The following is a 24,011-nucleotide window of genomic DNA, read 5'->3' as shown; positions in this document are numbered from 1 at the left end:
ACCGTTCTTTGCGAGCGACGCCGCGCCGCGCCGCGCGCTGTGACAGAGGGACGAGGGACGAGGGACGAGTCGCTCGCCCTGGAGGTGGTTCCGTGGTGACCGCCCTCTTCACTCTCGCCCCTCTCCACTCCTTTGGCCTTGACCGGAAGTGACCGCGCCGAGTGGCCCGCCGAATGGCATCCAAGTATTCATCTCATCGCACACACAGTTACACCGATGCGCCAGCACTCGCAATCGCAGCCGCCTCGCTGCGCCGCGCGCCCGACGACACTGACGACGACACGCCCTCCCTGAACGACTGCTTCGACGCTGCTGCGGGTCAACTACGCCCCCTGGGAAACGCACAAGGGCTCGAGGCCGCCGAGCGGGGGTTCGGGGGCGGCTCGGTCCTCGGCGCGGCGACTGGGTAAGCGGTGCCGACGGGGCGGCCTACCAATCCGCGCCATCACGTCGTTGAGCAGCGCGCGCCCGGCCTCGAGCTGCGGCCCAGTCGCAAACGTGCTGCTGAAGACCGAGGACACGAGCGTGAACAGCTCGGTGATCGCCTGCGGGGCCAGCGGGGTCGGGATGCCGCCGTGCGTCTCGAGCCCGGCGGCGAGCGTGCCCTGCGTGTACAGCTCGGGCCACTTGAGCAGCGGGTCGGGGATGCGGAGGAGTGCGGGGCCTGGCCCTGCGGGCGGCGGGAGACTCGGCGTCGACGTCGGCGCGGGCATCGTGGGTGATGGAGCGGTGGGTAGACGATGCTCGGTTGGGACGGTAGGTTGGAGTGTATGCGCGCCAGACTGGCCACGGGACCTCGCTGGGCGCTGGTTTGAGTCACCGCGTGCCACACGCCCCGCCGCCCGCCACATTCAGCTGCGTGCCCCTAGGCCCGCCTGCACACGTCGTGCGATGCCTACACCGCAGCATGCAGCGTGGATGTGCGCGGCGCGCTTCAGTGCACGTATGCTCAGGCGCCCGCCCCCCGCCGTATGCGCCGTGTGTGTTTGTGTGCGCGCACGGGTCGCGCATCGGACGATGTCGCCGTGGCCTCGTGCCGTCGCCGTCGTCAGTCTTCTCGACGACCCACCTTTTATCGTCTTGACCGTCCCCCACCCCGCCATGCTTCCTGCCTCGTCCACCGCCGCCGCCGCCTCGCAGCCGGCAGCGCCAGGCAAGCTACATCGAACCACAACCGCCCACTCAAATGACACAACTTCACTCGGCCGCTGACACAAACCCGCCTCCACCATGGGCCACCGGCACTCCAAGCCCGCCGCCGCCGTCGACGACGATACGTCTCTCCTCCTCCCCATGCCACCGAAACGGCCCATCAGCGACACGCTCGCGTACGACGCGTGGCTCGGCAAGGCATCGGCCCGCACCCTTCGCTACCGGCGCGCCATGCGCGAGTCCATCTTCCCGCCGCGCGCCGCCGCGCCCCCCATCCGCTGGCAGCTCATCGGCCCGCAGAACCGCGTGCCCGACGCCGCCGTCCCCATCGGGCTCAAGGGCGACCCCTCGGGCGGGCCCGGCACAGTGCTGTACGCGGCGCGCACGTGGGCCGGCAGCGGGCTGCGTATCGGCCAGTGAGTTGCAAGTTGTCTCGCACAGCTGATAAGCAGCGTTACGCCGCTCCACAACCCAGGCCGCGGCGACAAGTGGGAGGACAAGTGGTTCGAGGACGCGCTCCACAACGCGCGCCATGCCGAGGTGCTCTGCGCGCCGCGCGGCGCCGTCGAGTGGGTCGAGGTCAGCAAGGGGTGGCGCGGCAAGCCCAAGATCCCGCACCTCCGGCCCGTCGCCGCCGGCCTCGAGCGCGACGGCAAGGTCATCGTGTTCGCGCGTCTGCACTACCAGTTGTGAGTGGGCGTACGGGACCCAACGCTGACGCCGCAGAGGAACCGTCCTGGGCCGTGAGTTGGCTGATGTCGCACTGCTCACATCCCAGAATGGATAGTCGGCACCCGGCGCGCCCACTTCTGGATCAACCAGTCGATCTGGACGGCGACAAAGTTTGAGGTCCTCGTCTTCTCGCCTCAGCCGTACCCCAGACTCGCCGAGCGCGCCAGGTCACCGTCGCCGTCGCCGTCGCCATCGCCAACGCTGGTGTCCCCCGGCCCCTCGCGACCGCTGTCACCGTCTGACCCCACCGAGCCGCTCCTGCCCAAGGACGAATCCCACCCACCCTACCTCCACGCATTCCGCTGGCGCCCCAAGAATGACGAAGTCCAGTTCCACTTTGCGGGCGGGTGCGTTGTGCAGTAGATACCGCCACTTATGCTGCCCAGGAGAGACAGCGTCCGCATGTAGAGCCGTCAAGAGGACTCTGTTGTTTAGTAGTCTATACCCGCTGGCCCGAGCCCAACCCGATGCAGCCTGTAACCGCACAAACCCAAAGTGTAGCATCACGTATACAAACCCCCGGCATCAACACCGCACTCACGCGTGCACGCCGTGGCCATTGGCGTTGTCGCGCTCGGCGAGCACCTTGCGCACACCAGGCAGCACCCAGCGGCCGTAGTCAATCGCGTCCGAGAGGTTGTCGTAGCCGCGGATCGAGATGAGATCAGCGCCGAGGTCGACATAGTCGACGAGCGAGTCGATGATGGTCTGGGGCGAGCCGACGAGCGCGGTCGACGCGCCGCCGGCGTTGGTCGCCGTGACGGTGGGGTACCAGAGCGCGCGGTCCTGCACGTCGCCGCGCTTGGCGATCTCGAGCAGGCGCTGGCTGCCGACGTTCTGCGGGTCGGCCGCAACGGCCGAGACGCGCAGCTTGCCCTCCGCGCGGTTGGTCTTGAGCGCGTCGAGCGTGCGGTGCGCCTTGGCCCACGCGAGGTCCTCGGTCTCGGCGATGATCGGGCGGAACGTCACCCAGATGCGCGGCCTGTCGCCCTCTGGCCTGCCTGCCGCCGCCGCGGCCGCGTAGATGCGGTCAATCTGCTCCTTTGTCTCCTTGAGCGGCTCGCCCCACAGGCCGAAAATGTCGGCCAGGGCCCCGCCGATGCGGTACGCGTCGTCGCTCGACCCGCCGACCGAGACGGGGATCTGCCCGTTAACGGGAAGGACCTGGTTGGAGAAGCCGGCGAACTTGTAGTACTTGGAGTCCCAGTCGAAGGGCTCGGACGACGTCCACGCGCGGCGCAGGATCTTGATGTAGTCCTCGAGGCGGCCGTAGCGGTCCGCCTTGGAGAGGTAGTCGCCCTCGCGGGCCTGCTCGGCGTCGTTGCCACCCGCGATAAAGTGCACGACGACGCGGCCCCTCGAGAGCTGGTCGAGCGTCGAGAGCTTGCGCGCCGCCACGGTCGGGAAGATGGTGTTGGGCCGCAGCGCGATGATGACCTTGATGTTCTTGGTCACGGCCGCGATCGTGGCCGCCAGCGCGAACGGGTCAAAGCCCCCAGAGCCGTACGGCACGAGCGTGTAGTTGAACTTGTTGTCGTCGAGCGTGCGCGCGTAGCGCACGACGAACTCGGGGTCGACCGGCGCCCCGGGCTTCGGGTTGAGCTCGTTCGAGTCGTTGGCGTACGTGATCGAGATGAACTCGACGGGGTTGGAGGTGCGAGGCATGGTGTGGGGCGGGCTGGTCGGTGCTGCTTCTGCTGCGGATGCTGCTGCCGACGACCCCGAGCCTGCCTTTATACTGCATGCTGCAGCGTCCGACGCATGCTTGATAATAATATCGTCGATGTCGCCATCAGTGGTGAGTGGGGAGGTTGTAAACGTCACTTGTCGCACATCTCCGATAGCCGATAGATGGGCGCGCGGCGCTGATTCTCCCGACGACGCGTCGACGACAACACGACACTTGACGCGATTGACAGCCTGCTGCGACGCCGCAGCCCGCAGCGCAACGCTCGGCCGACCGCAGTGTCCGTGTCCCCGACGTGCTCTACAAATCTCCTCGGTGAGCTCGCCGAGGCCACCCGGCGGCGCAGTGGGTGTCAATGACGCGATGGGCCGGCTGCCATCGCGCATCGCAACAACTCGACTGTCAGCCGCCATCACGTCCCGGCCGACATGACTTGCCCCGCACCCCCGCGCGGCACGCCACTCGACCGACCGCAGCGCGCGCAGCGCGTGCGGACCCCGGCGTGTCTATAAGAGGGAGGCTGGCGCGCTATGACCTGCCCCCCTCCCCTCCCTGCGCTCGCCATGGGCCGACGTACCCCCCCAAGTCCTGACTTACCCCTTGACCCACGAGACACCAGCCAGTCGCGACAATGAGCTCACTGCTCGCGCGGCCCACCGGCCAGCAGCAGCTCAGCACCGACCGCCACCTCGCGGCGCAATGCATCCCTCTCGCTTCGTCGTGAAGAGTAAGCCGCAGTTTCTCATCTCGCGTGCCGGCGCTGCCATCGCCATCTGCGTCCTTTCGCCATCCAGCGTGCGCGAACCCACCTGACCTGCTCGGCGCCCACTCGCTCGCAGCTCGGCTCACAGCTCGCCTCCCCGCCCCACTATGGGCAACCTCGCCTCCCGCGCCCAGCCGAAAACGTACGAGCAATGGCACAGTGACGCGCGCGAGCGCACCGAGGCGTACCGGCTCGTGCTGGCCCAGCGCCCGCGGTCAACCCACACGCCGCCGTCGTCACGACGGCACTCGGCCTACTTCCCCCCGCCGAGCCCCTCGGCCAGCGCGCACTCGCACCTCAAGGTCCCGAGCGCCGAGGCGGCCGTCGACAGCCGCCGGCACTCGTGGGCGTCGGCAAACTACCGCCCCTCGCCGCTGTCGACGAGCTACACCCCGTCCGAGAGCAGTGTCGGGGGCTCGCGTGCGGGGTCCATCACACGGTCGATTGCGCCGTCGATAACGCGGTCGACGTCGCTGCGCGCACCGAGCACCCAGACACCCGATACGACGGTTCCACACGTCTGCTGGTGCCTTGTCGAGCCGGGGGATCCCGTCCCCGACGACGCGATCCCCGTCGGGTTTGCGGTCGAGCCGCACAACCTCTCGGCGCTGACGCTGTACGCTGCGCGGACGTTTATCGGCGGCTCGTGGAGGCTCGGACAGTGGGTGCGAGGGCTGGGAGCTGTGCTGACGCCGCAGTATCGCGTCGGACCCGCCGTACTCGACCCAGACGTGGTACCTGCATCCTGGGCACCGCGCCAAGGCGTACGAGATTCTCTGCGGCACGATGGACGCGCTCAAGTGGGTCCCCGTCGACAAGGGCAAGAAGGGCAGGCCCAAGGTGCCACCAGGTCGCGTGCCGGTCGAGGCTGGCAAGAGGGACGACGGCTCGCCAATCTACGTTGCGCGGGTGCCGATCCACCTGTTCGTCAAGGTCAAGACTGGGAGACGGGGCACTGTCCCAGGTCGTGAGTAGGCTACCACGATACATTGCGATACGGAGCGCGCTGACCCGCCAGAATGGCCGGTAACAAGCGGCACGGCACTATTCCTCATCGACGACGAGACGTTCTGGAGCACAGACTTTGATATCCTAGTGTACAAGTATCCGCCGCAGGGGAGTCAGTAGGTGGTGGGCGTGGCGTCGCCAGGCGGGGTCGCTCAGACGTCCTTGTTGGACGACAGCACGGCGACGCCGACGGCATAGACGAGCAGGACGATGGCGCGGACGAGCGTGTCGACCGTGTCGGCGCGGGAGCGTGGCGCAGGGGGTGGGGCGAGCGAGGCGAGCGAGGGGTTATAATGCGTAGCGATGGCCAGGTCTGGCCCTCCTTTTGTAATGACGAGTGGCTGCATGCATCAGCCGGTGTACGTTAGTGGTGGGTACCTGTGGCAGGGTGGAGCTGTCGCCGTCGACGCGGTAGCCGCTGTCGTCGGGTAGCTCGGCGGCCGACAGGACGGGCGAGAACGTGATGAGGTCTGGCTCTTCGTCGGAGGGTACCCCGACGCTGGCCTCCAGATCGGCTACCACGTTCCGACCCGCGCTGCTGCAAGTCAGCGCCATCGACGAAGCACGAAAAGCCTCACACGCGCCCAGCTTCCCCAATGGCGCCAGTCTCCAGGCCCAAGCTGCCCATTCTCGTTCCTGGGATCTCGCGGTGATCGGGAAGCGCCACGAGCGGATCCGGGCTGGCTGGCGGGGGCATGCTGCTTGCTGGCGGGGGCATGCTCGTCGCTGGCGGGGAAGGAATGCGCGTCAGTGGCGGGGAGCGCGTCCGGCCAGGCGGGGAAGGGGGCCACGGGTACCGCGCTCGCGTCGGCGACGGCGTCGGTGAGCGGGACGGGACCAGCGGCGGGCCCCACACCGCCCTGGCCGGCGCGCGCGCGGCCTGGAGGCGCGCAAACTCGGCCTCCATCGCCGCGAGGTTGGCGCGCACGCTCGCGAGCTCGGCGACGACGGCGCGCAGCTCGGCCGTGAGGTGGGCGAGCTGGGCCGCGAGCTGCGCTGCTGCTGGGGCCGAGTCGAGCGACTCGCGGGCTAGCGTCAGCGAGGAGGGAGGCGCGGACGTACCCTGCTCGAGGAGGACGGCGCACCGCAGCCGCTCGGCGGCGGACACGTGCCGCGCGCTCCCGCCCGACGCGACGAAGTCGGCCAGGTCGCTCGCCTCGGCGACGAGCGCGGGCGTGGGGCGTACCCCGCCCCCGTGGAGCCCGGCGACGAGGAGCGGGAAGCACGGCGCGTGGAGGTACGGCGCGAGGACGGGCGGCACTGGGATCATGGTGGGCGAGTGGGCGAGCGAGTGGGCAGAGTCGACATGTCAGTCGACGGCTGTTGGCCGCGGCGCGGCGGTGCGCGTATTGCGACGAGGGGACGTGCGCGCCGATCGATCGCCAGTCTGCGCTCGGGCGCGGGCTGCAAGCCGTGGCGCTGCTCGCGTCTGTGGCACCTGGCCCCCGGCAGATGCCGCTGCCGGGTGGGGTGGGTGCCACTCGACGCACCACCACGTCTCGACGGGATTGTTTCCCCGAAATGCCCGGACGCGTAGTGGGTTTCTCGCGGTGCCTCACAACGCATTGTGGCGGCACGAGTCGCATGACGCCCGTGCATAGTGTGTTTTCCCCGCCGCCACCAGTCTGCCCCTGCCACCGTGTACATCTACACGCCGATGCTATGAATGCTGATTATAGGAGTGGGCCTCAAGCCCAGAGTAATGCAATAAACCATGCTGCTGTGATGAGTGGTGCCGCGGCGGCCGCGCGCACCGCGCCGTTCGCCTCCGGTGCCGTCGGGCCAGGCGGCGTGATGGACGCCGAGGCGAGCGCCGACACGCCCTTCGTGCCGCTGTCGGGTGGGGTCGTCGAGTTTGACTCGGAGCCCGCGCCACCGCCTCCACCACCGCCGCCGCCGCCGCCGTGACCGTTGGTAACGGTGCTGCCGTCACCGCCGCCGCCGCCGCCGCCACCACCACTTTCCCCTCCGTCTCCCCCACCCTTCGCGCCACCGCCACCGCCCCCGCCCCCACTCGTCGTGTCGAATACGGGTCCCCGCAGCGCTGGCGGGAGAGACGCAAAGCCCACTGACGGCGGAGCGTACTGGAACACCGAGTACACGTTCTTGAGGAACACGTCGCCAATGACCCATTGGATGCGGCCGCCTGAGATTTGGCTGCGGCCGGGGTCAGCTAGCCATCGCAGTGCTGCTCCCCCCCACTGCCCCCACTCACCTCTGCGAGCTCGAGCTCACAATCCCGCCGGTGCACGTCCCGTCCCCCGTCGCGTAGATCATGTCCATCGGGTTGATGGGGTACGCCGTGCCGCCAAAGTGGAGCGCCACAGACAGGTTGTACACCGACTCGCACGGGAACCACCAGAAGCCGTCCCAGTTGGGGCGCGGCTCAGCGCCGGGCACCTTGGCGTAAAAGTTCTCGACAATGTCTTGCGGGCCGACGATGAGCGTCGACCCCGTGTCGATGGCCGCGAGGTTTGCGATGCCCGTGGCGACGGCCTCGCCGTTCACCTCGATGTACTCGAGCGGAATGCGCCAGTAGTCGCGGCCCACGAGCGGGATGTAGTTGATGTCGCCGGTGTACAGGCTTTCGTTGACCCCGCTGTGGTGTGAGCACAAGTCGGCGTATGGGAGGCTTACCCGAATGTGATCGTCCCTCCCGGCAGCGCAACCTGGGAGAGTTCGACATTGTTGACGCGTGCAACCTCGGCCAGGTCAGTGGCATTTGCGCGCCCAAGGTAAACGCCGAAACGAGTGTCGTTCCAGCTCGTGGCCATCGACTGCCAGAACGGCGTGTCGGCATTGTTGGCCGTCTTCCAGGCCATGCCCATGAGGCCGGTGGCGTTCGAGTACCAGAACCCTTCATGGTGTTGTGATGCGCGTACTGGGGTGTTAGCAGGGGCAATGCTCGCCCTCGGCACATACGAAACATCTGGTTGTTCACCCTGTTGTCCCCGACCTGCACGACGTCGGTGCCCCAGTATCCGTAGGCGTACCCGAGCCCGTAGGTCAAGTTACTCGGCGCGCGCCGGCTGTCGCGGAACGTCGAGCTCGCGTTGGCGTGGTACACGTCCGCGCTGGCGCAGTGCTTCGAGTCGCACGACGAGTCGAAGACGTACATCGAGACGGAGCCCGTGTCAAAGTTCATCTCGAACGTCTGTGGTGGTGTGCTAGGGGGTCAGCGCTAAGCGTCGTTTCCACACGTACCCGATCGACACGGCCCCAGTGTACATGATATCCCGGCCCCACTCGTTGAGACTGGCGTCAGTGGTGGGGGGACAAGCGACTCACGGCACGTCGGACGGCGGCACGCGGCCCCGCTTCGCGATGTCGCGCTCCGCGCGCTCCAGCAGCCCGTCGGCGTCGCCAAACTCGTCGCGGTACTTGCGCCGCACGCGGACATGCTGCTCGCGGAGCCAGCGGGCGCGGGCGCCGGCGTCGGGGTGGTGTGCGCCGCGGGGGGCGCGCAGCGCCATGTGGCTTGGGCCGGCGTCGGTAGCGTCGACGAGCGCTGCTGCCGCCGCCGCGGCCGCGAGGAACAGGTGCGGTGTGAGCATGTCGGCGGCATGCAGTGGTGGTGGTGTGTTGTGGTGTGTTGTGGTGTTGTTCAAGATGAGTTTGGTTGTTGACTGAGGCGGCTGGACTCCCGAAGCCGGCCGGCCGGTGGAGACGAGACGAGACGGCGGGAGCGAGCCTGGAACGAACAGACGTCGGCCCGCCCTGAGTCGCTGTAATGTGCCCGCCTGTGAGCTGGGCCGTCCCCGTCTCCGTCGTCACGGCCTAGTCGCTGCTGCCACAGTGGTGCCGGCTGACGAGAGAAAGACAGACACGCGCCCAGGGCAGCGATCATGATGAAACAGGCACACGTCTGTCGCTCCCACCCACCGACAATCACAAGCCACAGCTTAACACCCTGAGCGGGGCACTACAACAAATAGTCCTAATTAACAACGAGGAGCGGGGATACACTCGGCGCAAAGACGAGGATGGTGGCCCACGTAGCGAGCACGAGGGCGATGGCGACGGCGTCGCGCGACCACCGGAGGGACGCGTTCGACGCCTTTGTCGCGGCCGCTGTCGGCGCCTGCACCGTGCTCAGCGCGTCAGTGACGCTCGCGTTGCCCGTCAGGCTCGCGACGAGGGGCAGCATCGTGCTCGCGAGCGCCGTGCGCGGCGGCCGCAGGTCGTCGGCGAGGTCGGCGAAGCCCACGGCCGGGGGATCGAGCCGGAACACGGTATAGACGTTGCGCAGGAACATGGAGCCGAGGGTCCAAGCCGTCGTGTCGTTGGCGTTCAGCAGGCCCACAATGCTCCCGGTGCACAGCGTCTCCGAGCCCACGCTCACGACGTTGGCGACGGCCGAATCAGCGAGCATGGGGAACTCGCGCCCCGCGATCCAGAAGCTGACCGCGAGCTCAGAGCCGCAGGGAAAGGCGTACAGCGCGACGTCGGCCCTCAGCCCGACGTCGAGCCTCCGCACGCCCTCGACGCCAGCGTACAGCCGCTCGACGAGCGCGTTCGGCCCGTAGACCCCGCTCGAGCCCGTATCCACCACGGCAGAGGTGGCGCCCCCAAGCTCAACCTGCGCCATGTTGGCGCTGACCGCGCTCAGCTCGATCGTCCACCCGCTATCCCCCGAGGCCGGGGCGTACCCCACCTCGCCCGAGAACTTGGCCCCGTCGACCCCGCCGAGCGTGAGCCCGCCGCCCGCCGCGCTCTCGACCGCGTCGTCCGGCTTGCGCAGCCACGAGAGCCACGTGTCCGGCCCAACGGGGGCGAGGTACACGCCGAAGCGCTTGTCCCCCCACTTGGCGGCGAGCGACTCGAGCAGGCTGCCCGGGGCGCGCGCGAGCCCGAGCACACCGGACGCGTTCGAGTCGGCGTTGACGTCGGCCGCGTCGGACGCGCGTACTGAGTGTCAGGGACGCAGGGGCATTGCGGCGACTCACAGAACAAGGCATTCGACACCGCCGTCCCCCCGACCTCGAGCTTGTCGACGCCCCACACGCCCGTAACCCCCCCGCCGACGCTCTCCACGCTCGCAGTGTTGTTGTTCGCCACCTGGTAGCTCGAGGACGACGCGGCCGCGAAGCGCGTCCGCCCCGCGCACTGCGCTGAGCCGCAGTCCCCGTCGTACACGTAGGTGATTCCCGTGCCCGTGTCGATGCGCAGGTCGAACGTCTGCGCCGGGGTGCTGCGCCGTCAGCTTGGCTTATTGTAGGGGCCGCCTTACCCGATAGACACGGCGGCAGAGTACACGACCGAGCGGTTCCACTGCGTCAGGCTGGGGTCAGCGTGTCCCGGCGAACGGCTTACGCCTCGGTGCTGCCGTCGCGCTTGGTGATGGGCGGGGGCAGGTCGGGGACGAAGCGCCGCTTTGCTGGCGCCGAGGCCGACGCCGCCGCAGCCACCCCTGTGAGCGCTAGCGCCGTGAGCAGCATGGTGAGTGAGCAATGTGCATGTTTGCATGAGCCCAGGCTCGTACATATCCCAGGCCGCTGTTGACAGCAACAGCCGCATCGTGCAATGTCATGCCGTCATGCATCCCATGTTTGCCATGTTTGCCGTGGCTGGCTGGGAATGGTCTCTGGGCGCGGCAGGCACCACGGGAGCGCTGGCATGGTTTCGGGGGCTGGCGTTGCCTCGTCGAGCAGGCATCCACCAAACATGGCAACCGTGTGGCACTTTGCCGTGGCACTCGCACTCGCATGATTGCTTGCATTCAACATTGTTCAAGTATAAATCTTCACGGTTCAGCTCTAGATGCTCTATGCTCTAGATAGGGTAGCCGAAGTGGAGGCGGCCCGCCGTGCTGTTACCACCGGCGCCGCCACCCGGAGCAGTGCCGTTGCCCGGGGCAGTGCCGTTGCCGGGAGGAGGGCCTGCCATGGCCGCAACATACTCGGCCCAAGGAATCTCGACGCCATACTGAGGGGGGTTGAGGCCGTCAGCCAGCTTGGCGACGCCGATGCGGTCCCCCTTCTTGCCCTGGCCGAGCTCAAAGACGGTGTAGAGATTCTTCATCATGTAGTCACCGAAAATCCAGTCGATTTGGGGAGGCTGAGGACTGCAAGGGTTCAGCTACACCAAGATCATCTGCCACTTACAGCCCGCCCGCAGAACCCAACGAGTTGATGGTGCCTATGCAGATGGGCTGGTCGCTCAAGCCGGGAATCGGGGGTTCAATTCCCGCGATCTGGTCTTCGAACGCCACAGGCCAGTCAATCCCGGCAATCTTAAACGAGAGGGTGACGTTGGGCTCCCGAGGGCACGGGAATCCCCAGAACGTCCTGTTCAAGCGAGGGCCCCACTCGGCCGGAAGGTAGAAGCCCCCGAGCGGCTCGTAGATCTGTCGAACAAGGTGATCGGGACCGAGGATAAGAGACGTGCCACTGTCGAACATGGTGCGCGTTCTGTTACCAATGTCGATGGGACTACCATTGGCGGTGACTCCCTCAAACTCAAAAATGTAGCTTTGGTCTGGCCCTTCCGGTAGCCTCACAACATCCGAATAGGTAATGTCGCCCTGGTATAGCGAGTCATCCACGCCGCTGCGGCTGTAAGGCAAGGCCAAGTACCCGCCGGTTCAAACTCACCCCAATGTAAGAACACCGCCGTCGCTAGCCGGCAAGGGTGGATTATTCTCAGGGGTGGGGGGGCCGTTCTCCTGTACCCATGCACCAATGAACTCGGCATACTCGGTGAAGTTTGTGCGCTTCAAGTAGAAGGCAAAGCGCTTGTCCTCCCAGTTGCGGCTCAACCTGTCGACGACTGTTTCATTGGTCCTCCGCGTGATGTTTGGGTTTGTGCTGTCCTGCTGCCTCAGGCCCAGAAGGCCCGACATGTCCGAGCCAGGGAACCCGCCCATGTCGCCAGTCGACTCAACAAGAACTGTGGGGTCAGTTGACGATAACTTCTCGTACTTACTTCCTTCGACGTCCTGAGCAACTTGAGACCCGATTGTGAAGGTGTCACGAACAACATCGCCGGAGCGCCACCCCTTCAAGTAAGTCAGGTTCTTGAACCAGTGCTGGTCGACAAGTGTGGTTGAGAGCGAACGGTTAAACGTCGGCTTGGATGTCTCGTCCGGCGGCGGCGGCAAGTTCTGGTAGACCCAGAAGAAGGGCGATCCAGTGTCGACATTGACTTGGAAGTATTGGGGAGGTGTGCTTTGCGGCGGTTAGCAGGTCGACAAGACGGATGCACTGCTACCTACCCGTAAGAAATGTTGGCCGAGTAGGCCACGTCCAGTGCCCAGTCGACAAGGCTATGGTCAGTTTGCACAAGTGTAGTTGCACGTACCGGATGTCCTCCTTGGGAAGGCATTTCTTGCCGCCGCTTCCTCCGTCACCCCCCTTGCCGCCATCACCGCCCTTGCCACCGGCACCGCCCTTGCCGCCGGCCCCGCCCTTGCCTCCGTCACCGCCCTTGCCGCCGGCGCCGCCCTTGCCACCATCACCACCGGCACCACCGTCACCACCGGTGCCGCCGTCCCCACCAGCGCCACCGTCCCCGCCAGCGCCACCCTCTCCACCGGCGCCACCCTCTCCACCGGCGCCACCATCTCCGCCGTCACCGCCATCACCGCCCTCCCCACCCTCTCCGCCATCTCCGCCGGCACCACCAGCGCCGCCGGCGCCGTCGCGCTTGGCCCGCTTGGTGCGCTTGGCCTTCTGGGCCTCCTTGAGCTCGCGCTTCATCTTCTTGGTCTCCTTCTTGACGAACGCGTGGACCTCGTGCTCGGGGGCGGTTTCCCAGCGGCGCATGTGGGCTGCCTGGCGCGCGATCTGGCGCTTGCGCACGACCTCGAACGGCTCGGCCTCGCGCCGCGGGGGAGGAGGGGGTACGAGGCCGATGTGGATCGGGCCGCCGTCGCGCGCCGCCAGGTCGGCGGCGGGCGCGGGGGCCGCGAGGGCCGGCAGCGCCGCGAGGAGCGATACGAGTGCTGTGGCTGCGACGACGCGCATAGTGCAGTGTCTTGGGGATGGGGGGGACGCTTCTTGTGCGCCGCGTTATATCTTGCCCCGGGCCCGTGTTGGGGTGCGCGGACGTGGTTGAGGCACGGCCCAGCAGTCTCGGTGCCGCCTCCTCTGTGAGCAAGGAACGATGAGGTGCTTGCTTGCACCCCCGCGTCTCGCACGGGGAGAGCATGCCCAGCCGTCGGGTCCGCATCCGACGTGCGCCGGCTGTTGATGTTGTGCCTCGGCCGCTACCGCGGCCCCTAGTGTGGTATGTGAGCCGCGTTCGCTGGGCGCTGGAGCGCGCCGCGCGTGGCCAGCTTGAAACGTCTTCTCCTTGTCCAGTAAAGTGTATTTTGTCGAGAGACGGAGCCAAGATTCAAGTCCTGAGCACCGCGGGTGCCTCACGAGTGGGCGAGTGGGCTGTCCGCCTCGTCTGGTCGATACTGCACGTCGGTCGGTGCGCCGCTCTCCCAACGCTGCGGTGCTCTCGGCATCGAGAGGCACCCCGCGCACGGGAGAGGGAGGGGAGTTAATGCAACCTTGTGCTGGAGCATGCGCAGCGCCGCGCCGACGGAGGTGCGCGCGCTGGAGTGAGGGTGCGGGCGCTGGAGTGAGCGGGGAATGTGAGCGGAAGGAGCGTGCGGTGCGATACGCGTGAGCAACTGCGAGAGGAGCGGATGTGGATGAGTGGGGGAAGACAAGGGGCCAAGGAGACAAACGCGCCAGACCCTCGAACGCGCCAACGCGTCGGGTGTGACCTGATTCCAGCGTGATCCAGAGCTTGTACCGAGGCGCAGACGAAAGTGCAGACGAGGGGTTGAGCGGGGAGTTTGGTGCACAGGGGTGGAGGAGGCGACAGGGAGGAAGCGCGACGCGCCCTCGATCCCTCGAACGCGTCGATTCCAGCGTTTCGACACGCGACGGCGAGTAGTCACCCAATCCTCCTATCACCAGTGGCGCGGCGTACTACAGCGCTAACTGATCGAGGCATCCGCATTGTACTTCCTGCACGAGCGCTCAAGCAGCTGACCACTGTTTGCGTCGAGTCGCCTGCACAGCACGTGCGCGTACAATAAGCTTTGGTAAAGCTGCAACGAGATGTTGCTGTGACGGGTGGCTGGTGGTGTTGATTTAGTCCATCTGTTGGGCCCACACAACCCACCTTGGTAATGGCAGTGGGGAGTCTCATGTGTGCCCTCTCGTAGCACTACCCCAGACGCAGCCAGGCCCGGCCGGCGTCCTTGTAGTCAGCGAGATCGACTCTGCTGTCCACGCCATCGACTAGCCCCGCGCAAGAGCAGCCGAGGCGCCGAGGCTATCCGCGGATTGTAGCGCCGTGCGGCGTACCATCCCCGTCGCCACCGCACCCAACCCAGATCTCGTCGTCGCGTCATAGCGCCACCTCACGACCAACAGCCGTACCCCAGATCTCTCATAAAGTCAAAATATGCATGATGATTGATTAATCCGTGCAGTGATGATTCTACGGCAGCAGCGACGGCTTGCTGGCGTTTGGCGTGCTGCCGTTGCTAGCATTCGGCGAGCCACCCAGCCCAATCGTAAGTCTCTTCAACTTGGGCAGGGTGAGCTGCGGCGCGCCAGTGTCCTCGTCGGTCGCGAGGTCGACGTGCGACGACGGCGCGAGGGATACGGGCCGCGGGGGCGCGAGGAGTGCCTGCCCGGGCGGGGCGAGCGACTCGATCGGGCTCTCGACGGGCAGGTCGAGCTCTTGGGCAATCGCGACGGGGACGCCCTGACCGTGCGAGCCCTCGCTCGTCAAGTCGTCCGAAGCCACAGATCTGACCTTGGTCATGACGGAGAACTTTGCGTCGTCGTCCGAGGCGATAGAGACCTTCTTCTCCTCCGAGTGGCCCACACGAGTCTCGTCGCCGCTGGCGTTGGACGACGTCGTGTCGCTGAACCGGCCGTCCGTTAGGTCCGCCGGCTTTGGCGACGACTTGGACTCGATGTCGATGATGGCCGGACGCTGCGCCGCGAGGCTCTTGCGACGCTCTCTGCGTGGTCTGTACCATCTTCTGTATCCGATGAAGCAGAGCAACCAAGCGAGCAGGCCGACGCCGGCGAGCGCGCCAAAGGTCGCACCTAACGCGGTCTGAACTTTCGACTTGTTCGACTTCTTCGTACCCATACCCGGGCCAAAGCTCGGGTTCTTCACCGTCGTGTTCTGTCGACCCCCCGATGTCGTCCCGTTCAAAGGGATACCTAGGCCGGTGAGGTTGGCTTGGGCGGTCTGGACAAGGTTGGCAAAACCGACGGCGGGCGGGTCGTAGCGGAACACGGTGTAGACATTCTTCAAGAACGAGTCTCCGATGATCCATTGGAACCTTGCGTTCGAGCTCACGTTCATGGCCATGATGGACCCGGTGCAGCTGTCGCCAGTGCGGCTGCGCACCATGTCGACAGGGTTGACTGCGTAGGAGGCTCCGCCAAACTGGAGTGAGAGCGAGATGTTGGTCACTTGCGAACACGGGAAGTTGTAGTAACCCTCCATTCCGGGATCCGTCATCTGCTTGGCGCCGGGGATGTTGGCATACAGCTGTGCGACGGAAGCCGACGGTCCCATAATGACCGACGAGCCCGTGTCGATGATGGCCGTGTTCGCACCCTCGGGGTTATGAGTGTAGTCGTTGAGAGTGATCTGGTCCATCGGGATGCGCCAAAAGTCGAGAGCAATGAGTGGTACATAGGTGATGTCGCCGGCGATGAGGGCATCGCTGATGCCGCCAAGGGTCATTAAACCACCGCCTTGAGCTGTGCTGATGGCGGCCGAGGTCTGGTCGGGCGTGTCGGCGATGTTGAGAGAGCTGACGCGGCCGATGTAGAAGCCCATGCGCTTGTCCTTCCATTGTGGCGCGAGCGCCTGCCAGAATGGGGTGTGCTTCTGGGCAGATAGTCCCTGCCAGCCCATGCCCATAATGCCAGTGATGTTGGTCAGGGCATACGTCGTGTCGTGCTCGGACGCTCGGACTGAGATGGATGTGGTTAGTCACGCGTAGGTGAAACGGCGTGATGCCTCGAAAGGTCACGACGAGCTGCCACTCACGGAACACGAGGTCCGTTACCGAGTATCCAGCCATCTGCACGGTATCCGCGCCCCAGTGGCCATAGCTAAACCCCGTGCCAAAAGTGAGGTTACTCGTTCCAAGATCTGGGAGGTCGATAAACGTCGCGCTGGCCTTGGAGTTGTACAGCTTGTCCTTTTTGCACTCTGCACCAGCGCAAGAGCTGTCGAAGACGTAAAAGTTTGCGCTTCCAGTGTCGATGTGTATTTCAAAGATCTGAGGCGGTGTTCTGGACGTCAGACGGGCCTCGGTGGCATTCCGCAACCTACCCAACAGCCACCTCTGTAGTGTAGAACGTGTCCCTCCCCCAGACTGTCAACCTGGAATGTTAGCCGCAGTGGCGTTTCTTGGCGTCAACCTCGGACCTACATATCATTTGCCTCGTCTAAATTCGCCTCCACTGTCGGCGCGGAGCTGTTCGAATTTGATGCAGAGCCGCCGGCGCCACCGTCTTGCCTTGGCCGCAGCGCCCGGCGCTCGGCGACGGCGGCGCGCGTGTCGCGATCAACGCGCTCCTGGGCGTCGCCATCCAGATGCTCGCGGTACTTTGTCCGTATCCGCAAGCTCTGGTCGCGCAGCCAGGCGCGGCGGACGCTGGGGTCGGCAGAGAGCTCGCGGCGCGCGTCGTAGCGGAGTGCGAGAGTGGTGGGGCCGGGGCCAGCCACGGCGTTGGATATTCTCTCCGACGCGCCATTTTCAGATTGTCGCTCCACATTGTCTCGGCGGTCGAAGCTGGCGTATGCTGGGGCGGGGACGAACGCCGCAGCGAGCGTGAGTACCGCGGTGAGCACACCGGCGGTGTGGACCATGTTGCGTGTTGCCGCGCTGCCGCTGTGGTTGAAGAGTTGCGCGGGGCCGGGTCACGCGTCGGTGTTCTGGTTCGGGGCACCGAGCGTCGTCGGCGGCGGCGGCGGCGCTGATCACCGTGTCGGTATCGCGTGCACGGACGTGGGTGTGAGGGGTTGCGCGGTCCGATGCGACGACGACAGGGAACGAGTGTGTATAGTTGTCAAGAGAGGAGATGGATAGTGTGTACAAGAGAGGACAATGCTGGTGGGTGTGGTGTGATGCGAGCGCAGTGCAGACTTGAATACGCCGCAGTTGGACCAAGTGATCACAGGTGCAGAAAGCCGTGCAACGACTCCAGGGGGCAAATGGTGTAAGGGCGGGAAGTCGAGCGACACGACTGACAGGGACCGTTGTAAGGTTTGACTTGGGATCGTGAGGCTTTTGCGAGGCGAGGGAAGTGGGCGGCGCAGCTGCAGCCAGGCCAGACCTGTAAGTTGGCTGGGTGTAATAATGGTCCCGAGAGAGTACGACTGGGTTAGACGCCGACCGACCGAGCAAGAGTGTGCCGAGAGGGACGAGGAGCACGACGACAACGACGAGGGGGAGGAGGGGGAGAGGAGAGAGCGAGCTGGTGGTGGTCGACAAGGGCAGGTGACAGGTGACTGTCGAGTGCCATGGGCACAGTGTGACAGGCGACAGTCTCAGCACCAGGAGACCGAGGATCAGGGTAAACACTCAGGGGCAAGTCACTCGGGCGCAGTATGCAGCAGTGCTGCCGGTGATGGGGTGCAGCCGGGCGCAGTCTCCAGGGAGTCCACCCTGCATTACTCAGGGAAGCCACCACGACAAAGGCCCAAGAGGTCATGGCAAGTTCAGGGCGGCAGTCACCTAGTTGCCACATTGGGGAATACTGCGAGTGCCTGTGGGTTGTGCGCCCTGAGTCATCACCCCCTTTGATCACTTGTGGCAACGACGTGGTACTGCGGTGTCTGTGTGGTGGTTGCAATCGAATCGGCCTCTGCCCAAAGCACATCCATAAGCCGTTTAACGTTTCATGTGCCGCCGACAAGCTAGCCAGTGGACAATGCACATCTGGCAGTCCCGAGCAACTCTAAGCCAGTGAGCAGGATGTGATGGCAGAAGGAAGCGAGGGCGAGTGAGACCACCAACGCCGCCGCCGCCGCCGTCGTCGCCACTGCTTGCCCGCACAGCGCCCACCGCCGCCCCCCCCCCACCGCCACGCTTGGCCATCTTGGCTGCTGCGTGCAGCGCGTGCTGCGTACATCCGCCAGGCCGCCAGTCATCCGCTCGATCCGCTCCCGACCGACGAGCGACGAGACGACTGCACCACGCGTGACCACGTCCCGTCGCGCCGCGTTCGTTGTCGGTTGGATCAGGGTGGGGGTTAGTGCATTGCTGACACTGCGCAGTAGGCGCGAGTGCGAGACTGCCTTTTCCGGTCGACATCATGCAGCGAGAAATCAAAATCAGCCAGGCTGCCGCGCTGCCAATAGCCGCGGGACCAAACCCACGTGGTCTCTAGAATACAAGTTGCATGATGTCATGACGCAGCCAACGAGTGCTGCTTTCTAGGCCTGCCTACATCTTCCCTCCCTCAATCATCACCGCGTCGCTCGCTCTCGCCTTCCTCGCCGACAGCGACAGCGTAGCTCGATCTCGCCAGACCCAGCCAGCCTCCCGCCCCGCCCCCAGCCTACGGCGCTAGACACATCCGTGGGCTCGGGGGCGTGCACGTCGGGCTGTTGAGCGGCGAGACAAACAGCCTCGACACGGCCGTCGCGTGCCCGACCCGGTGCCACTTGCCGGGCCCCCTCGTCTCCTCCTCCGCGTCATCGTCGTCCAGGCCGCCGACGACGCTGAGCTCGAGCCCGGCCTCCTCGTCCTCCTCGTCCGGGTCGCCCAGGCCGCCGGTCGCGACAGAGCTGTACTCGCAGTACTCGCAGTTGCACGTCGCGTGCGGCGTGTTCTTGGGGTACCGCGCCGCCTCGTTTACGCGGGCCAGCAGCTGGCGCAGCCGGTAGTCGTAGTATGCGCGCCCGCCCTGGGAGCAGCGCGAGCCCGCGCCGCGCGGGTTGTGGGGCCGCCAGGACGCAAAGGCGCCGGGTGGGGGCCCGCCGGCGCGCCCGCTCTGGCAGTGCGGGCAGTCGCAGGCGTCGTGGCTCGGCGGCGCAGTGTACGCGCCCTCGATGAACTCTATCCTGTCGAGCAGGGTGTCGTACGTGTCGGCAATGTCGGCGAGGGTGAGCTTGCCGCGCGACTGCGAGGTGGGCGGGAGGGCGAGCGCCTTGTCAAAGGGGTGCGGGGGCGAGTTGCGGGGCGACGAGCGGAACGAGCGCGGCGAGGTGGTGCTCGAGGCCGTCGAGGCGGTCGAGTCGGCCGAGCTGCGCCGGCTGGCCGAGCGCGCGGCGACGTCGTCCTTCTGGCTGCGGGGGACAAAGCGCTCGGGGTGGGCGCGCGCGCTGCGGCTGAACATGCAGTGCGGGCAGTGACATGGCGCGTGGGGAGGGACGCCGCGCACGGCCATGCGCTCGCGGCCGGGGACGACGCCGGCGACGAGCTTCCAGTTCCACGGGCACTGGGGGCAGTTGCACGGCTTGTGCGGCGGCGTCTCCTCGGCCTCGAGGCGCCACAACCGTGTGTCGATCATGTCGCACATGCACTGCAGCTTGCCGACCGTCACGATTGATGTCGTGGCCTGTCCCGGGCGCGGGGGGAGCGCCGGCGCGCGCGAGGGCGAGTGCGACAGGTAGGACGAGGCGCTGCTCGAGTACGAGCTCGAGAGCAGGCTCGTGGTCGCGAGGAGCGAGAAGTCTTCAGACATGCAAGACGACATGGTGGGTGTGCAGCATTGGCTCTGGGAAAGCCACCCCCGGGTCCTTTATCAACAAGCAAGCGACTTCCCCATCAGATCAGATACCTGTACCAGCTGTACCGTACGGTACGGTACCGTACCCCAGCCTACGTTGGCACCGACCGGCACCTGGCACCAGGGCGGGGGCGACGACGCAACCTTGCGGGTAAAAAGTCGATAAGACTCGCCCAGGCCTCCAGCCGGGAATCATGGGATCAGTGCATGCCCATGCGACGCGTCCGACTGTGCGCTTGTGGCCACCGGTCTGGAAGCTGGGTGGACGCGTCATGCGCCAGGCGTCGAGCGTCAGTGCGGTCTGGGCCGCGCCGACAGCCCGACAGCCACGCCTCGGCAACAGAGCAGAGTCGGCTCTGCGCGACCGACCGACAGCATGTACGCAATACCACGGCGGCCACCCCATACCCGCAAAGTCAGTGGCCGCCGCCGGCTCGGCTCGCGCTGCACGATACGCGCGTCGGTGCCACGCCACGCCATGCCCACCCGAGCGAGGCCGCCCACCGCCGGATATCTCGGCCCCTATCTCGGCCCGCGGTACCTGGGTCGGGGCTGCGACTCCGTCGCCGCTCGATCTCTGGCATCGTCGCCACTGGCGATTCCCACGCAAATTAAGCCGAGCTCGCCGGGTGACAAGAAGGGGTTGCCCCGACCACTGCTGCCTCGGACGAGCACCCGCTTCCACCTGCCGCCACCACCCCATATCCTACCATGCTGCTCCAGGCGCCACCCCCGCGCAAGACGAGGCTCGGCGTCAAGCGATGCGCGACGTGCCAGGAGCGCGAGGCGCGCCGGCTGTCTGCGAGCTCGGGCCGGAGCTCACGCGGGCACTCGAGCGTCGACTCGCGCGCGACGACCGAGAGCACGACATCCTCACGATCTCAAGATACGGACGAGACGGCCGTGGAGAGCGGCACTGCGCCTGGACATGGCCCGCGTGGTGAGCGAGCCGTCGAGTCGCGCTGGCGGAGAGCGGGCACCATCATCCTGCACGACATTCCCGCGTTCGCTTCGGCCCTCATCGTGGTCATGACCTGCGGCGGCGTTAACCCGTCCCGGCTTGCGCTGTAGCGGTGAGCGTGAGCAGTGAGCAGTGAGCAGTGAGCAGTGAGCCTCGTGGCGTCTGCATGGTGAGGCTGTTCGGCCCACCCTCGGTGTATGATGCTAATCGCTGTGTAGTTGCAGGTACAGCAATGTTAGCCCTTTGCTTGGCAGTGCTGCGGCGCCGAGTGAGTTCGGCTCTGTCAGAAGCCACTTGCACCGCCGTACACCGCGTCAGCGCTCTGTCCTCCTGGCAGGGGATCTGCCAGTAAGTTGTACACTGCAAGTTGTACACTGCAGCGTGTGGATGCACACAAGCTCGCTGCTGCTCGCGCTGCTCGCCATGACAGCGTGCCTTTATACGGCTACCGCATGCTTGGTGCAGCATGCAGGGTAATTGCCTCGATCGGCCCGTAAGCGACCCTGGGTTAAACAGACAAGAGAGAGTAAGCACTGAAAAAAAGACAAACACGGCTGCTGGGTGCTTTGGACGCACGGCTTGCAGGCCCGCCTGCGCGCACGGCGCCCTTGTTCGGTTCGGAAGGCAGGTCGTCGCGGCGCGGCGGGGGAGCGCAGCACATGGGATGCGAGTGTGCGCTGGTTCCAAAGAGGCAACAAGGTGAACTCGTCATGACTTCATATAGCACCAGGCCAGCCAGGCACTTTGGCGGCAGCCCACCGGCGGTCCTTGGGCCAAGTACCCTGTGGTGTCAAAAGTCTTGGCGGGTGGCGCCGTCGTCACTGTCTCTCTCTCAACTCGCTCGCTTCCCTTTCTTTGGCTCTCCCTCCCTCTCCCTCTTCCCGCGCCATTCCTGACCCGCACCGCACACTCAGGTCACCCCATCCATCCGCCCACTCAGCAGCGTCAGTAGCCCTCGTCGCCTCGTCGCCCGTCACCTCGCCTCGCCTCGCTCGTGCGTATGCCGAGCCTATTCCATCACTATAGATCTACAACGACACACACACCTTCTTTCCTTTCCCCATCCACACTCTTCTCCATCACATACCAACAATGAAGCTCTCGGTAGCCTTCGCCCTCCTGGGCCTGGCAGCGACCTCGTCGGCATGGTCGCCGTTCGACAAGCGCGACAATGCCGGCCTCGCCGGCCCCCAGAGCCTCGACCTCACCCGCGACATCTCGCGCGAGGCCGAGCTCGCAAAGCGATCAGCCGACGGCGACGACGACATCCAGCTCGTCGCCCTCCGCGCCGCCGTCCTCAACACGCGCAGGAAATACATTGCCCACTTTGACGAGTGGGAGCAGGCACAGATCAAGCGCGACATTGACGACTTTGAGAACCAGGAGCGCGGCGACGTCTTCAAGCGCCAGCTTGATTCTGGCAGCTCATTGTGAGTGACTTGGGAGGGGCGGGGGTGGGGCGGCGGCGGCGATCGGCGGCGGGGGGCAAAGGCCGCGAGCGGGGTGTCACTTGGACGCTCGTCGCTCGCTTCGCAAACAGCCTCGCCGCCGCCGCTGCCGCGTATTCCCCCCGCGCCCCCCCGGCCAAGACAACGTGCTAACACTTGGCAGGTTGACAGGCTGGGGCCGTGATGTCTCATACTCTGCCAACGTGGCCATTGGGTAAGCCGGGCGTCCTGCGCAGCCACTGACGTACCAGAACCCCGCCCCAGTACTTTGACGTGCACATGGACACTGGATCGTCCGACCTGTATGTGTTCGACCAGAGATGCGCCGCGCCCGGCTGCCGCAACTCGCCCACAAAGTTCTTCTCGCAGCAGTCGTCGACGTACAGGGACCCCGGAATCCAGCCAAAGAACATCACGTTCGGTATCGGCTACTCGGCCGGCCCCTTCGGCCAGGACCGTGTCGCCATGGCTGGATTCTACGTCCAGGACCAGATCTTCATGCGCGCCACCGACCACGACGACGGATACCTCGGCACCAACACGACGGGCCTGATGGGCCTCGCGTGGAGCACGCTGTCGATTGCCAAGATTACGCCGTGGTGGCAGACGCTTGCCTCGGGCTGGAGGGACAAGGAGTTTGGCTTCTACCTCGCCCGTGTTAACCCCACGACGCTCGCCGCCGCCACGACTGACAGGTACAACTCGCCTGCTTGGATTGGTGGCCGTGTGACGTTTGGCGGCCTCGACCAGACGCTCTACCAGGGCCAGGTCAACTACGTGCCCCTCCTCGGCCAGGACTACTGGCGTGTGCCTCTCGACGCGTTCACCGTCAACGGCCGTCCGTTCGTCGCCAGGGCGACCGACAGCCAGAACTCTGCCATCATTGACACTGGCTCGACCCTCGTCATCGGCCCCCAGGCGGCCGTCGACAAGATGTACAGCGCTATCCAGGGCGCGCGCAAGATGACGGGCCAGTACTCTGGCTACTGGCAGTACCCTTGCAACGCGCTCACGTCGATCTCGTTCACGTTTGGCGGCGTCGAGTACCCCATCTACCTCGGCGACATGACGCGCGGCTCGCTGTCATCGCAGCAGGGCTACTGCATCGGCTCGATCATTGGCCAGCAGACGCGCGCCGGCTCGCCCGTGCAGTGGATTGTGGGCGACGTCTTCATGAAGAATGTGTACACGAGCTTCCGCGCGTCGCCCCCCTCGGTCGGCTTTGCGCGTCTCGCCAGCAACCTCCTGCCGCCCGGCAACAAAGGCCAGACTGCTCTCGGTCCCGCGCCCAACTCGCTCGGCTCGAACGAGCAGCCGATCAACGGCGCCAGCCCTGCTAGCGGCGGCAACAGCGGCGTCGGCTCGGGCTCGGGCTCTGGCTCTGGCTCTGGCCGCAACGGTGCCGGCCACCTCGAGGTGCCCATCACGCTCGCGCTTGCGGCCGGCGGCGTGCTCGCTGCGCTTCTCTAGGACCTGCATTATTCATCTAGGGCGGCGCAGCACACGGCGCGCCCCGTATATACCCACAGATGTATTCTGTTGT

General features: G+C 65.8%; 12 protein-coding genes across 12 annotated transcripts; 4 read left to right on the top strand and 8 right to left on the bottom strand.

Annotated features, from left to right (window-relative positions):
• Window positions 1-208: 208 nt before the first annotated feature.
• Q8F55_005497 (uncharacterized protein) lies at window positions 209-713 on the bottom strand (the record flags this gene model as incomplete). The annotated part of the gene is made up of 2 exons (XM_069353986.1): window positions 209-309; window positions 434-713. 2 exons carry the CDS (start codon window positions 711-713, stop codon window positions 209-211), a joined length of 381 nt encoding a protein of 126 aa, XP_069208628.1.
• Window positions 714-1,230: 517 nt separating this feature from the next.
• Q8F55_005496 (uncharacterized protein) lies at window positions 1,231-2,292 on the top strand (the record flags this gene model as incomplete). The annotated part of the gene is made up of 5 exons (XM_069353985.1): window positions 1,231-1,568; window positions 1,605-1,841; window positions 1,879-1,895; window positions 1,931-2,231; window positions 2,271-2,292. 5 exons carry the CDS (start codon window positions 1,231-1,233, stop codon window positions 2,290-2,292), a joined length of 915 nt encoding a protein of 304 aa, XP_069208627.1.
• Window positions 2,293-2,421: 129 nt separating this feature from the next.
• Q8F55_005495 (uncharacterized protein) lies at window positions 2,422-3,549 on the bottom strand (the record flags this gene model as incomplete). The annotated part of the gene is made up of 1 exon (XM_069353984.1): window positions 2,422-3,549. The coding sequence occupies one exon, from the start codon at window positions 3,547-3,549 to the stop codon at window positions 2,422-2,424; it is 1,128 nt and encodes a 375-aa protein (XP_069208626.1).
• Window positions 3,550-4,441: 892 nt separating this feature from the next.
• Q8F55_005494 (uncharacterized protein) lies at window positions 4,442-5,462 on the top strand (the record flags this gene model as incomplete). Its single annotated transcript, XM_069353983.1, has 3 exons — window positions 4,442-4,995; window positions 5,033-5,301; window positions 5,353-5,462. The coding sequence occupies 3 exons, from the start codon at window positions 4,442-4,444 to the stop codon at window positions 5,460-5,462; spliced, it is 933 nt and encodes a 310-aa protein (XP_069208625.1).
• A 32-nt stretch (window positions 5,463-5,494) lies between these two features.
• Window positions 5,495-6,612, bottom strand: Q8F55_005493 (uncharacterized protein; the record flags this gene model as incomplete). The annotated part of the gene is made up of 4 exons (XM_069353982.1): window positions 5,495-5,683; window positions 5,721-5,880; window positions 6,197-6,371; window positions 6,405-6,612. 4 exons carry the CDS (start codon window positions 6,610-6,612, stop codon window positions 5,495-5,497), a joined length of 732 nt encoding a protein of 243 aa, XP_069208624.1.
• Window positions 6,613-7,030: 418 nt separating this feature from the next.
• On the bottom strand, window positions 7,031-8,896 carry Q8F55_005492 (uncharacterized protein; the record flags this gene model as incomplete). Its single annotated transcript, XM_069353981.1, has 6 exons — window positions 7,031-7,499; window positions 7,558-7,941; window positions 7,980-8,223; window positions 8,265-8,509; window positions 8,547-8,597; window positions 8,631-8,896. The coding sequence occupies 6 exons, from the start codon at window positions 8,894-8,896 to the stop codon at window positions 7,031-7,033; spliced, it is 1,659 nt and encodes a 552-aa protein (XP_069208623.1).
• A 383-nt stretch (window positions 8,897-9,279) lies between these two features.
• On the bottom strand, window positions 9,280-10,780 carry Q8F55_005491 (uncharacterized protein; the record flags this gene model as incomplete). The annotated part of the gene is made up of 3 exons (XM_069353980.1): window positions 9,280-10,250; window positions 10,289-10,533; window positions 10,656-10,780. The coding sequence occupies 3 exons, from the start codon at window positions 10,778-10,780 to the stop codon at window positions 9,280-9,282; spliced, it is 1,341 nt and encodes a 446-aa protein (XP_069208622.1).
• Window positions 10,781-11,114: 334 nt separating this feature from the next.
• Window positions 11,115-13,306, bottom strand: Q8F55_005490 (uncharacterized protein; the record flags this gene model as incomplete). The annotated part of the gene is made up of 6 exons (XM_069353979.1): window positions 11,115-11,406; window positions 11,447-11,890; window positions 11,936-12,230; window positions 12,267-12,508; window positions 12,556-12,606; window positions 12,642-13,306. The coding sequence occupies 6 exons, from the start codon at window positions 13,304-13,306 to the stop codon at window positions 11,115-11,117; spliced, it is 1,989 nt and encodes a 662-aa protein (XP_069208621.1).
• A 1,477-nt stretch (window positions 13,307-14,783) lies between these two features.
• Window positions 14,784-17,192, bottom strand: Q8F55_005489 (uncharacterized protein; the record flags this gene model as incomplete). Its single annotated transcript, XM_069353978.1, has 4 exons — window positions 14,784-16,288; window positions 16,365-16,612; window positions 16,653-16,703; window positions 16,753-17,192. 4 exons carry the CDS (start codon window positions 17,190-17,192, stop codon window positions 14,784-14,786), a joined length of 2,244 nt encoding a protein of 747 aa, XP_069208620.1.
• A 1,694-nt stretch (window positions 17,193-18,886) lies between these two features.
• On the bottom strand, window positions 18,887-20,026 carry Q8F55_005488 (uncharacterized protein; the record flags this gene model as incomplete). Its single annotated transcript, XM_069353977.1, has 1 exon — window positions 18,887-20,026. One exon carries the CDS (start codon window positions 20,024-20,026, stop codon window positions 18,887-18,889), a length of 1,140 nt encoding a protein of 379 aa, XP_069208619.1.
• A 744-nt stretch (window positions 20,027-20,770) lies between these two features.
• Window positions 20,771-21,130, top strand: Q8F55_005487 (uncharacterized protein; the record flags this gene model as incomplete). The annotated part of the gene is made up of 1 exon (XM_069353976.1): window positions 20,771-21,130. The coding sequence occupies one exon, from the start codon at window positions 20,771-20,773 to the stop codon at window positions 21,128-21,130; it is 360 nt and encodes a 119-aa protein (XP_069208618.1).
• Window positions 21,131-22,112: 982 nt separating this feature from the next.
• On the top strand, window positions 22,113-23,938 carry Q8F55_005486 (uncharacterized protein; the record flags this gene model as incomplete). The annotated part of the gene is made up of 3 exons (XM_069353975.1): window positions 22,113-22,450; window positions 22,632-22,682; window positions 22,720-23,938. The coding sequence occupies 3 exons, from the start codon at window positions 22,113-22,115 to the stop codon at window positions 23,936-23,938; spliced, it is 1,608 nt and encodes a 535-aa protein (XP_069208617.1).
• Window positions 23,939-24,011: the final 73 nt, after the last annotated feature.

Source organism: Vanrija albida (assembly GCF_041260175.1).
Source record: "Vanrija albida strain AlHP1 chromosome Unknown contig_4, whole genome shotgun sequence".
Taxonomy (NCBI): domain Eukaryota; kingdom Fungi; phylum Basidiomycota; class Tremellomycetes; order Trichosporonales; family Trichosporonaceae; genus Vanrija; species Vanrija albida.
This window is presented reverse-complemented; position numbering and strand designations above follow the sequence as displayed.